Raw genomic sequence first — 14,052 nt, forward strand, 5'->3', positions numbered from 1 at the left:
GTATATATTATAATATTAGTTCTTTCTTTTTGGAAATCTCGGAGCTGCTAGATCATTTCTGTTTTTCGTATTTTACATTATTATACAGTGTAGGCAGATAAGTAGATGAAAAAGGAAACCCAAACACACACACAGGCCCATATTTAAATGTAAGCAACATAAGGCATGTGTGAGAGAGAGAGGGAGAGACTGGTGCATAGTCTTACAAAATTACAGTACTGTACCATTAAATTACTAAGGGTTTTTATTGTACTCTTGTAATCCTCCGAATCATGATTACACTCATCTGCTTTACCACTTAAAAAAAACACCAAGCGCGGGGAGAACATGCAAACTCCATGCACACAGAGACGGGAACCACTACACCACCGTGCCGCCTCCATCAAATGATAATAATGACAATTAAATGTTTAAATCCAGGTTTTGTTTTGATGGCTCCAAGTTGACTTAATTGAGCTTTTAATTAATGATATATTTTGAAATATTTAATATGCGACCCTCAATACAGGATAAAGCGGTATAGACGATGAGTGAGTGAGTGAAATATGTAATATTTAATAAAAAAATATATTTTGTTAATAAAACTGTTCTTAAAAGTTATACATATTTCACAACCATTTTGTATGACCATGAGTGAGTGAGTAAGTAAATACTTGCACCAAAAAATACTAATAACTTATAACCGCCACCACACCATCCGCCTTGAATTTTTTTTTACAATTCGACCACTGAGTCTAAGACAACTTAAGTGCATACAGTCCTTAAAGCAAACAGTGGGACATACCAAATATCAAGAATTCCAACATTTTAAAGTTTTTTTTTTAACTCACTGTCATCAATAGTATAATTTTTAATTAAAATTGTTGAATTAAATTAGAAAAGAATGTATATTGTACAAGTAGAAACAAAAATTCTATGACATTTACAGGAAGCCCACAGTGGTTTGCGTCTTTCAAAATGGAACATGTGACTGGGCGGTTTTTGTGTGCTTCTGTGCTATAAAGCTGAAGTGAAAGTGAACCGATCATTTTACAGAGAACATTGTTATTACATAATCTAAATGTGTTAGTTTAATCGACTCAGGCTGAGAATCTGTGCAGACATAGTTATGATTTTAAAATGGTAAAAAGAAACACTTCTTTGACCTGCACTTTAGGAGCAATAGATTTAAAATTCTAATTTATTTAAAGATTTTAACACCCTTTTTGCCTGAGTATGACAGGATGTGGGGAAGTTCTGAATTAGAACTAGGTTGAAATACCGCGTTGGTATATTTTCAACACTAGCAACTGCAGCAAACACATTTGTAATACAAATTTTCTTCAAATAAGAGACAGTGGTAACGTAAAAATCAACAATGAATGTTGCTTTTTTTGTTGCAACCAGTGTAAAAACTTGCAAAAAATAATTGCTATCAATTTTCTAGGTACACTTGCACACAGTTTTTGAAGGAACTTACAGGTAGGTTGTTCTAAACATCTTGAAGAACTAACCATATATTCTCAGTGAATGTAGGCTGTCTCAAATCCTTCTGTAATCCCATGGAGTGTATTTGGCACTTGTTCTTATTTGGCAAATTGTTCTTATTATCTAAAGGTGAAAGAGTATTATGAGGTTTTCATGGTTGTTCTAAATATAGACATGAAAGATCAGTTTTGCTACATTTTATGAGAAATTAATGCAGAAAACCATGAAATCCTGACAGGTTCACATACCTTTTCTTGCCCCAATATATACAGAATTTAATGAAATCTTGGTAGGAGATTTGCCTGAAGTTAAACCTGCGCCATACAGCAAGTCCACAATGTACGACCAATCAAGTTAAAAACATTTGAAAATATAAACATGTGTTTATGCATGTTCAATCACGGAAGTTAGATTACAGGTCCACTGTGCATTGTCACAATGCGTGCAATACACAAAGAGCAGTACAAGCCCAGGATGTCCGGACACAAGTATAAAAGCAGGGAGATGAAGCCGGTACTGCTACTAAGTGCCGAGCAGTTACAATGGAAACAAAAGTGAAAATAATTGAGAGAATGAAGCGAGATGAAAAGATGGGAGAGTGTTGGCACAATTAGCACCCATTTGGAGGAATATAACACTTTTAACCTTCAGTCTAGTGTCACTATACAGTACGTGGCACTCAACACAGCCAATCAACGCAATAATTTACCATGTACAGGCAGAGTATGTGGAAGACACAGAAATGATGGGAAGGCACCTACAAGCTGCCCAAATCCTCACGAAACAGAAAAAAAAGGAAAATAAACTATAGAAACTGAACCTTCAATGATGAGTGGACAGATCAATGTATGTTTGTTCTTTTTGTGAGAATTTTAAAACTAGTCTGTCTGGCCGCACTGTCTTACCTTCACTGTTCTTTCAAGGCAAAACAACTCTTTGGATATCTGCAAACACAATTTGGTCCAATAATTCAAGAAAGGTGAAAGTTTCTTAAAGATAAACATTAATAGTGACATGAATTCATCACTATGAGCCTGAGAGCAAACAGCAAATATGGAATAGAAACATCCTTTATTACTGACCAAGAAAAAGTGTAAAAGTCACCCATTAGGCATATAACTGATGCTTACAGTTTCAGCAAGGTTCAGCAATCAACAGTACTTTACAGTATAAGAAGCTTATTGAAAAGCTGAAGTGATTAAACATGAAGCCATTGTAAGCTTACATCAATATCCACACACAATTCTGCCCACATGGTTAGCACTTTGTAAGAGCTTCATTTTGAGGTGTTAATATAGGTGGGCATCATCCTTTAGTCTTGATCTTGCTCCATCACACTTCCACCTGTTTGGTCTCGTGAAAGCAGCCCAAGAAGCACAGAGATTCACTTCTGATGAGTGGGAATAATTTTTCACTACTTCAATTCCCAGATTCCAATTTCCAGCAGCAGAATAACAGAATAGTTGAAACAAACTTCATTTCTCATCAACACCACAAATTGCGTTCATTTCACCTGCTTGTACCTTTGATTACACATATCTGCTGTTCACTGCACATGCACTATACATAACCTAGTCTTGTGGTCACACTTTCACCAGTTTCACTCCTAGATTCTGTAGTGAAGAGGGCAAGCTGTTTATATCTTGTAGCCTATTTCTGGTTTTGACTCTGTTGCTGCATTACTTTCTTATTTTTTAAAACAATTTTGGTTTATAATATATTAACCTGCATTTGTATCTGACTTCAAATATTTACAGTGGTGGCCTAAAGTTTGAAGACAACACATGCCATGTATTATATGCCATGTTCTCCTTGTGCACAAAACAGGAGATGTCACTAGTTAGTTCTAGCCTCTCTGGCTGAGGAGTTGTGGCAATAAACTCAAAAATCAGAAAAATTGGCCATGTGACAATGGTGTTTAACTTCTGCTTCCATATCCTGGGTCTCCAGACCTGAACCCAGAAGAAAACTTTGGACAATGGTTAAGTATGCAGTATCAGTCAAGAAACCATCTGCTTCACATGATCTTCAGTAATCAAGTAGGCATGATTCAGCGAGTGATGGCATAGTCCAAGCTGAGCATTGATGTACTGCATATGGCAATGCTCAGCTGAATGCAGCAGGTTTTGAAGAATAGATAACTGAATATTGAATAGGATTAAATATTTACGGTTGTATGGTAATTTCATTGCTTAAAATAAATTTTTCTTATTATCTAGATTGTCATTATATAAAAAAAGCAACTTCACTTTTGTTTCAATACTTGTTGCCATCAGTGTATGTTAAACTTATACAACCTCTTGTATAATCAAAACAATATTTATTTTAAGGGTTGTCACAGCTACATGAGGGTGTTGTGTTATTAACATATTTAATCAAAAAACAAGATTGAATGTGTTATCATGTCACATTTGTTATTAACACTGAATTTGTTAATTAGTCACATTATGTAAAACTTGTCCAAACTATAAAGCAGGGGTGTCGAACATGATCCAGAAATAGCTGATGTGGGTGCAGGATTTCATACCAGCCAACTAGAAAGATACCTGATAGCCTAACGAAAAACTAAAATGATGAAATCAAAATGTATCACAAAAGAGTCTGAAATAAACATCTTAAAAACAACCTGAGAAAGCAAAACCTTGTTTATTTAAATACAAATATATAGTTACAAAAAGAAAAATTTATTCAGTAAAAACAACATATTCTAATTCAATTTTATTTATATAGAGCTTTTAACAATGATCATTGTTAAAATCACAAAGCATATTTACTGAAATAATCAAAAGGAAATTAGGGAAATGTGTATAAAATATGTATAATTCAAAATGATCAGGTTTGTCCCCACAGAGCAAGCTGAGGGCGATAATATAATATATAATTCCACCTACAGTAGGATATATATTATGGCAAGCCGTTTAGGAAAATATTCATGAGAGAATTAAATGAAAACTCCATATATTGAATGAAAAGTCTGAATATATTGAATGGTTTCTGAATATATTGAATGAAACTCGATATATATTGAATGAAACTCGATATACAGTGGTGTGAAAAACTATTTGCCCCCTTCCTGATTTCTTATTCTTTTGCATGTTTGTCACACAAAATGTTTCTGATCATCAAACACATTTAACTATTAGTAAAGGATAACACAAGTTAACACAAAATGCAGTTTTTAAATGATGATTTTTATTATTTAGGGAGAAAAAAAATCCAAGCGTTTGCGATAACTTGCAACGAGTCTCTTACAGCACTTGGAAGGAATTTTGGCCCACTCATCTTTGCAGAATTGTTGTAATTCAGCTTTATTTGAGGGTTTTCTAGCATGAACCGCCTTTTTAAGGTCATGCCACAACATCTCAATAGGATTCAGGTCAGGACTTTGACTAGGCCACTCCAAAGTCTTCATTTTGTTTTTCTTCAGCCATTCAAAGGTAAATTTGCTGGTGTGTTTTGGGTCGTTGTCCTGCTGCAGCACCCAAGATCGCTTCAGCTTGAGTTGACGAACAGATGGCCGGACATTCTCCTTCAGGATTTTTTGGTAGACAGTAGAATTCATGGTTCCATCTATCACAGCAAACCTTCCAGGTCCTGAAGCAGCAAAACAACCCCAGACCATCACACTACCACCACCATATTTTACTGTTGGTATGATGTTCTTTTTCTGAAATGCTGTGTTACTTTTACGCCAGATGTAACGGGACACGCACCTTCCAAAAAGTTCAACTTTTGTCTCGTCGGTCCACAAGGTATTTTCCCCAAAGTCTTGGCAATCATTGAGATGTTTTTTTAGCAAAATTGAGACGAGCCTTAATGTTCTTTTTGCTTAAAAGTGGTTTGCGCCTTGGAAATCTTGGAGTCGTGAACACTGACCTTAATTGAGGCAAGTGAGGCCTGCAGTTTTTTAGATGTTGTCCTGGGGTCTTTTGTGGCCTCTCGGATGAGTTGTCTCTGCGCTCTTGGGGTAATTTTGGTCGGCCGGCCACTCCTGGGAAGGTTCACCACTGTTCCATGTTTTTGCCATTTGTGGATAATGGCTCTCACTGTGGTTCGCTGGAGTCCCAAAGCTTTAGAAATGGCTTTATAACCTTTACCAGACTGATAGATCTCAATTACTTTTGTTCTCATTTGTTCCTGAATTTCTTTGGATCTTGGCATGATGTCTAGCTTTTGAGGTGCTTTTGGTCTACTTCTCTGTGTCAGGTAGCTCCTATTTAAGTGATTTCTTGATTGAAACAGGTGTGGCAGTAATCAGGCCTGGGGGTGACTACAGAAATTGAACTTAGGTGTGATAAACCACAGTTAAGTTATTTTTTAACAAGGGGGGCAATCACTTTTTCACACAGGGCCATGTAGATTTGGAGTTTTTTTTTGTCCCTTAATAACTTAAACCTTCATTTAAAAACTGCATTTTGTGTTCAATTATGTTATCTTTGACTAATAGTTAACGGTTAACGGAGCAGAAACATTTAAGTGTGACAAACATGCAAAAGAATAAGAAATCAGGAAGGGGGCAAATAGTTTTTCACACCACAGTATATATATATATATATATATATATATATATATATATATATATATATATATATATACATATGTGTGTTTGTGTTTGTTTGTTTATTATATTTATGCCTAGTTTATCTTGAGGTGAGTGAATGCTGTTCAGAATTAAACTGTTCAGAGATGTATAACATATTATTCTTGGGATCTCGTGGGGCATGAAGATGTTGCTCTCATGCTGTCCTATTAAAAAATAAACAGAATATAAATTTCATTTTAGTATTTAAAAAAAGTACTGTAACTATACACCTTTTCTAGAGATGTATCCTAGACATGACTGAAGCTGGGTGGAGCCAAAATTACAGCATCATGGGCAACAGAGTTTATAAAAATTACCTTTGAGAATCCTAGGCAAGGCAGAATGGCTGTACACTCTTCCCTATTTAAGAGAAGTTATTTATTAGCTGTATGCAAGTTGCTTAATAGACAAAAATTTTACAGGCTGTAACCTAAAATACATCCTGACAAACAATATCTAACTAATAGTATTTAGTAAATTGGTTACCACAAGATTACTATTATCTGGGAGCCTTGTGTGATTTAGTATTACCCTCTGACATTTAAGTTTTGTTTGTCACATTCGCACGGGATAAGCGAAGCCTGCGATTATTTTATTTTATTTTTGGAATTTTTCCAGAGTTTCTCTCTAATTTAGTTGTCTCTAATTCCTCCCCGTCACTAGGGGGCTACCACATTAAGGCTACTACTACCAGTCAGTCTGGAGGGCTGAAGACTATCACGTGTTTTTCCTTTGAACCACTATCCTATCCACTACTTCCGCTTGCGCGAGCTCACAGACACCCCTGATTAGCTGTAGAGTCGTGATTAATGTGGAAGCACGAAGTACCCCTCATCCCTCCCCTCTGAGTGAGCTCGGCCAATCAGCTCTCTCTAGACCTCCGGCTGCGAGAAGTTACAGCATCACCCGGGAACCGGGATCTCCGGATGATAGGGCGAGCATTTTACCACTGCGCCACTCGAAGGCCTGGGGCTTGCGATTTTACTTGAATTTACTTATCGAAATAAGTAAACAAAAATCATACATAATTCCAAACATTTTTTACAAATAATTAACTGAAAAGTGGGCGTAATTATTTAGCCCCCTGAGTCAATACTTTGTAAAACCACCTTTTGCTGCCAGTCTTTTACGGTATGTCTCTACCAGCTTTGCACATCTAGAGACTGAAATCCTTGCCCAGTCTTCTTTGCAAAACAGCTCCAGCTCAGTCAGATTAGATGGACAGCGTTTGTGAACAGCAGTTTTTTCAGATCTTGCCACAGATTCTTGATTGAATTTAGATCTGGACTTTGACTGGGCCATTCTAACACATGGATATGTTTTGTTTTAAACCATTCCATTGTTGCCCTGGCTTTATGTTTAGGGTCGTTGTCCTGCTCCAAGAGGTTTTCTTCCAAGATAGCCCTGTATTTGGCTCCATCCATCTTCCCATCAACTCTGACCCGCTTCCCTGTCCCTGCTGAAGAGAAGCACCCCCAGAGCATGATGCTGCCACCACCATATTTGACAGTGGGGATGGTGTGTTCAGAGTGATGTGCAGTGTTAGTTTTCCGCCACACATATAGCGTTTTGCATTTTGGCCAAAAAGATCCATTTTGGTCTCATCTGACCAGAGCACCTTCTTCCACATGTTTGCTGTGTCCCCCACATGGCTTGTGGCAAACTGCAAACGGGACTTTTTATGGTTTTCTGTTAACAATGGCTTTCTTCTTACCACTCTTCCATAAAGGGCAACTTTGTGCAGTGCACGACTAATAGTTGTCCTATGGACAGATTCCCCCACCTGAGCTGTAGATCTCTGCAGCTCGTCCAGAGTCACCATGGGCCTCTTGGCTGCATTTCTGATCAGCTCTCTCCTTGTTCGGCCTGTGAGTTTAGGTGGACGGCCTTGTCTTGGTAGGTTTACAGTTGTGCCATACTCCTTCCATTTCTGAATGATCGCTTGAACAGTGCTCCGTGGGATGTTCAAGGCTTTGGAAATCTATTTGTAGCCTAAGCCTGCTTTAAATTTCTCAATAACTTTATACCTGACCTGTCTGGTGTGTTCTTTGGACTTCATGGTGTTGTTGCTCCCAATATTCTCTTAGACAACCTCTGAGGCCGTCACAGAGCGGCTGTATTTGTACTGACATTACATTACACACAGGTGCACTCTATTTAGTCATTAGCACTCATCAGGCAATGTCTATGGGCAACTGACTGTACTCAGTTATTTATTTGTAAAAAATGTTTGGAATCATGTATGATTTTTGTTCCACTTCTAAAGTGTACACCACATTGTATTGGTCTTTCACGTGGAATTCCAATGAAATCGATTCATGTTTGTGGCTGTAATGTGACAAAATGTGGAAAAGTTCAAGGGGGCCGAATACTTTTGCAAGCCACTGTACAGTATATATAGTATATGCCCCGAAGTGTGTATCTTTTGAGAGACGATAAAAGAAGGCGATAAAAAAAGAAGGGGAGTGTGTGTTTGTGCAAGTATGCAGACTGTGTGTGAGGCAGAGAGACAATTTATAGCTGTCCAGTTAGATGGATTTAAAAAAAAGAAAAAAGTTATTGTGCCCTGCTTCGTTCACATTTTACCAGGTTAAAATCTAATAGCTCGAGCTGTACGCTTGATTTATCTGTAACACATTAACCACAAATTATGACGTGAACCTACTCGATTATTTGTGCACTATGTTTGGAAATGTCATTATAGATCTAGCTGTATGATACAGTATAAACAGCAGTGTTTACCGCATCCTGCTATACATGTCATCCATCACTTTATAATTATTTTTTTTGCCTTCGTCTTCTGATGGTTTTCAGCTTTCTGTTTCTGCACATTCTACTGTTGTCTGGCGTATAGCGATATGACCCAGCACCCAAAATACTTCCAAAAAGTATTTTTTAAAAGCAAACTTAAAAAATTATATATAACACCGCCAAATCAGAGACATGCTGACTTGCACAGGACTAATATTATCACAGGAACTCGATATTCGGTGAAATATGGTGCTGTAGGTAATTTGCGGAGAAATTTTTACTTTACAAATTATAGACATGGCCGATTTACACGGGATTAAGATCACAGACAACCGTGACCAATTATCACAAATCACACAAGGTCCCAAAATTATTCTGATCCTGGACATACTGTATTAAGTATTAACCAACCCAAGCAATAGCATACTGCAGAAGATTTACAGTACCTTCAATTCCAATTATGCTTTTTTCCAAAGAAGAAAGAATGTTTTTCAAAGATTCATAGTTAGAAATCTTAAAAAATCTATCTTCACTGCCAGCTATTTCTGTCATGTCCAGTATTGCCTTTGGTTTATTCAAAACTGCTGGCCCAACCTGAGAATAAAACATTATTGTTTCAGCAAAGACTAGCTCTTTCAGCACATGATAAGTAAAAGAAACTGTTCATTGTGATTATTAAATATAGAATTTTGTCACACAATTTTATAGGCTAATTTTATTAATAGATATAACAATATACCTCGTTGAATGCCATGCTGCATTTTGCTGCAGCAAAAGTTCATCATAAACAGATCAAGAAACTGACAGACTCCAGGAATGGGAGGGTCATGGCAATTATTGAAAAGAATGGTAGCTAATATCTTAACAGTTTTTTAAAATTTGAATCAAATCTAAACTAAACGTAACTTAACTAAAATAAACCATGCCAAAATAGATTTATATAAGATTCTATGTCACAGTTGTATGGCATTAAATGGCACATGTAAAACATTCAGATGAATAGTTTAGCTTTAAAACAGTACACCTACCCCTATAGAATAGCGAACCATCCCCTTCATCTGTGGCATGTTCAGAACATCTGTGAGGTTTCCTGGATGTAATGATTTTTCCCCATAAGACAGTAAAATAATCACTTTTTTGGCATTATCTTTGGATCCACTTTGAGGAGTAAAAACATCTCTGCTATAGGTAGTACATAGAAGTTAATTTGTAGCTTTGTAGTAACATGTGCTATAAATCTGGATTAATGTCAGCCACTGATGCACATTGGTGTACTTACAGTACATAGTAGAGGTCTGAGGTAGTTTTTGTGATCCCATAAATCTGTTTTATGTTCTTCACCTTTTCCAAGGCGCTGAGAAGGTTATTATTTTCTTTCAGAGAGAGTTCCATCCTTATGTTGCTTCCATACTGCACTGCTGCAAACTTGCACTGAGAAGAGAATTTACATAAGTACATATACTCTAGATCAATGGTCCCCATGGGACCGGTCCGTGGATCAAATGGTACCAGGCCACACAATAAATAATTAAATATTTTCGTTTTATATATTATCTGAGTCTAAACAATTTTCATTAGCATTGCTAACGTCTTTAGCTGCAGCCTCGAAGCAAGCATAGAAGGTGTTCAGCTCGTCTGCCAGAGACATGTCCCTGTTCATCATACCGAATGTTGGTGCCATATAGTCTGTTATTGTCCTTAGCCGCTGCCACGGGCCCCTAGAGTCACACTGTTAAGGCTGTGATTTTAGTTTTCTCCCATAGCGCTGCTTCGCCTTCTTCACCACTTTTCGGACATTGTATGGAGCCTTGTATAGGTCCATGTAACCCAACGCAAGTCCCTCGCTATAGTTAGCGGTGTGAGAGATCTCAGAGCATTGCTGATGGTTTTATCCACCCATGGCCTTTTGATTGAGAAACGTTCTGATGGTCATTTTTTTTAAATGGTATCATCTGCTCGTTTTGTAACGAATCACACAACCACTTCTGTAAATATATGGATTTCATCAGAGCTGTGCCAGAACATATCCCAGTCTGCGTCCTCGAGTGCGTTTTGTAAAGCACCACCAATTGTTGCCTTGTAGCCATCCCTGACTGTTGTACTGTATAGCTGTATGATTCAGTGTCCTTTTGCCCCTAGTGAGGCAAGTGATATGCTTATAAAAATTGCATGTTTCATGCAGATTACATAAGGCAATGACCATATTAAAATGGCTCTGATTACTGATGTTCGATACTTTAAAAACAAAGAAAAAGAGGTCAGAGCAGTCGTGACACCAGCTAACCTCACTGGTGCCATCTTGGATTAATATTGATATGAAAAGCTGTGCAAAGATATGAGCTCACCAAGAGACGTCAGGGTATAGGTGAAGAACAGACGAGGACCAAGTACTGAGCCTTGTGGGACACCAGAAGAGACCCTTCGTAGAGTAGATGTTGATCTCCTCCATGTCACCCCATACAACCGATCTTCTAGGTAGGAAGCAAACATGCCATGAACCATGCCATGCACCAGAGTCCAATGCTTGCAAGGATGGACAAGATAATAGTTTGGTTTACTGTGTCAAATGTTGCTGCATGCATGACCGCTGGATCTAGGCAGGGTTTCTTGAGGATGAGAGAACCCTAACCTTTTTAAATGCAGCAGGAACATGACCAGATGATATGAAAGCTTGATGGTTGGGTCTTCTGAGATGGCCTGGAGTGGAAGAGATTGGGTCTAACAAACAGTTGGTGTGATTGGAGGATGTGATGATGTCCTAAATCTCTTCACATGTTAGGCTGAATTTTTTTCTAGGGGAGGAGAGAAAGGGGTCCTTTTGCTATAGAGATTGGGGTGGGAGCAAAGATCTGTCAGATTTTTGCTATTATCCAATCATAGTATATGGTAAAGTCATCAGCAGTCAGAAAGGACAGAGCAATACATTGGATAGCCGAAAAGCAGGTCAAGAAATCTTTTCCCACACTCTGGTATGTTCTTTCACAGAGTAGAATGCCAAACAGAGGCATTTTGAGCTGAAGAGCTCTATTACAAGGTCAGCAGTGGAGACCATGCCCTCAAAGACTTTGCCACTTTGTCATTGCTTGCAATGTGTGCAAATATGGCATGAAGAGACAAGGCATGTGCTGCAAGGCCTTTGTCCTAAGTCTGGAGATGCTCAAGCATTTCAATACCTATATGTACTCTGTAAGTGGAGTAACAGAAAGCAGAGGCAGATGTAAATGAAGACCGTGAAGATGGATTTAAAATAAGGTAAGTGCTTCTACCTAGGCTAAAATTTTGCCTTAATTAGAGTGCTTACATGTGTTTTCGGAGGAACATAGCAGTTAAAAAGACAATGGGTGGAAAACTAGTTATTAGTTCCAACAGCTGTATATACACTGTAAGTGATAAAGACTGAAGATTTTAAATTAGTTAAGTGCTGCTACTATTTTCTTAAGTACAGGACTAAGATGCTTAGAAGATTTTTATTATAAAATAAGTTATTATTAAAAATAATGATTACGTGTGTGTGTGTGTGTGTGTGTGTGTGTGTGTGTGTGTGTGTGTGTTACAGAGCAGATGAAAAGACATGAAGGGCAAGAAGAACAAGACATTTTCCCCATACATTAATTAAGTTTCAATATGTTCGGATGGTTTGGATGTCTGTTAATAATTGTACAGCAGTTTTACATTTAGTGTTGGTTGTACTGTTGTGTCAGTCATGGGCTGCTCTTGCCACCCGCTGGTGGCTTTTGTTTTGCATGAAGAGCACAATAACTTGATAAGTGATTAGATGACCTTTCTCTCACGTTTGATAAATATGCTTGTTTCTGGCTTTTTTGAGGGGCAAGTTGCTTAGTTTAATTATTAAATGATCGGATTTAATTGATCTAAATTTATTTCTAAAATTGCTTTGATTCACAGCTGCTGATAGGAATTGAGTAATTTTCCCAGTTTAGGGGAGTTTTAAGGCAGTTTAGATAGATAGATAGATAGATAGATAGATAGATAGATAGATAGATAAATAGATAGATAGATAGATAGATAGATGTGCAAATTGTCAAAGTATGTATGTGTGCATAAAGTAGCAGTGAGTATTGTTATTATTGTCATCTGTTACATAGAGGTAAGTCGCTGTAAAGTGCAACTGTAAATGGTAGGAACGATTTCCTGAACCGTTTCCTTGTGACAGCGAAGCTGGATCAGTCTGTTGGAGAGTCGACAACCCCAATCTCCTCAGCCGTGATAGTAACAGGTTTAATCACAGTTTTACAGTTCCTAACATCCACCATCGTCTCCTTCATGACTAGAGTAGCGTTGCTAGACCTTGTGAGAGTAAATTTAATATTTTAATACTTTTATTTCTAAATATATAATATATCCTAAATTGGACCTAATTTATGATAATGTACATGCGGGTGTACACTTGCAGCAGCTGGGAACAACAAACATGGCAAAGAGGGAACAAAAAAAATGGCCCTGATACCATGGGCGTATCCCAAGATGACAATTGCAGGATCCATCGAGCTCAAATTTTGAAAGAGTGGTTTAGAGAGCATGAGATATAATTTTTACACCCGTATTAGCATCCATTGAGAACCTTTGGGAAAATGCTGGAGAAGGCTTTCTGCAGGAGTCTAACTCTTTCATGATCAATACAAGATCTTGGAGAGAAATTAATGCAACTCTCGATGGAAATAAATGTTTCGAAATTGCATGATCGTTTTACACAATGCCATGGTCGAATATGGGCCATAATCAAAGCAAAAGGTGGGTCAACGAAATATTACAGTGTATTAATTTTTGGCCAGGCGAAAACAATATTTTTTTAGGTAACTCAATTAAATTCTATTAAGCCATAAAAATTATTGCATTTTCATTGCATTGATGAAGGGCATAGCTGATTTGAGTCACAGCTGCATTTCAGGTGTCTAACTGCTAGCTGTCTGCTATGCATTATATTAGATAACCAGCTGAATACCAAAAGAACAAATTCATAACAGCACTGTGTCAAGCACTTTCTGCTAATTTAAAAGTAAGTTTCTAAAAATGTGGTAAAAGCTCATATTCACATTCACATTCATAATATAAACTACATGCAGAATGAAGGGGTGTGCACACTTATTGCAATAATTGCTGTTGTAAGTTTGTACTCTTATATACACATTTTTCACGAATGTGTAGGCTTTTTTGTTTACAATAGCTAATTAAATGTTGAAAACATCTACCGTGAAATTTTTTTGGTTTCATTTTTTACAACCTAAAAGAAT

The 14,052-nt window shown here is 37.4% G+C and overlaps 1 protein-coding gene across 7 annotated transcripts in view; it reads right to left on the reverse strand.

Moving 5' to 3' along the window:
* Positions 1 to 6,061: 6,061 nt before the first annotated feature.
* Positions 6,062 to 14,052, reverse strand: part of itgae.1 (integrin, alpha E, tandem duplicate 1) — a 38,481-nt gene continuing 30,490 nt past the window's right edge. For 3 of the 7 annotated variants that reach the window (XM_053507207.1, XM_053507209.1, XM_053507210.1), the window contains 5 exons: positions 10,080 to 10,231; positions 9,829 to 9,982; positions 9,247 to 9,394; positions 6,367 to 6,409; positions 6,062 to 6,213 (listed from right to left, as the gene is read on the reverse strand). In XM_053507207.1, the coding sequence (XP_053363182.1) occupies positions 6,378 to 6,409; positions 9,247 to 9,394; positions 9,829 to 9,982; positions 10,080 to 10,231 (486 nt within the window). In that variant the 3' untranslated portion in view covers positions 6,062 to 6,213; positions 6,367 to 6,377. Of the gene's footprint in view, positions 6,214 to 6,366; positions 6,410 to 9,246; positions 9,395 to 9,828; positions 9,983 to 10,079; positions 10,232 to 14,052 lie in introns of those variants that run through there. The other 4 variants (XM_053507208.1, XR_008361336.1, XR_008361337.1 and 1 more) reach the window with 4 other exon arrangements.

This window comes from Clarias gariepinus, chromosome 11, assembly GCF_024256425.1.
Source record: "Clarias gariepinus isolate MV-2021 ecotype Netherlands chromosome 11, CGAR_prim_01v2, whole genome shotgun sequence".
Lineage (NCBI taxonomy): Eukaryota > Metazoa > Chordata > Actinopteri > Siluriformes > Clariidae > Clarias > Clarias gariepinus.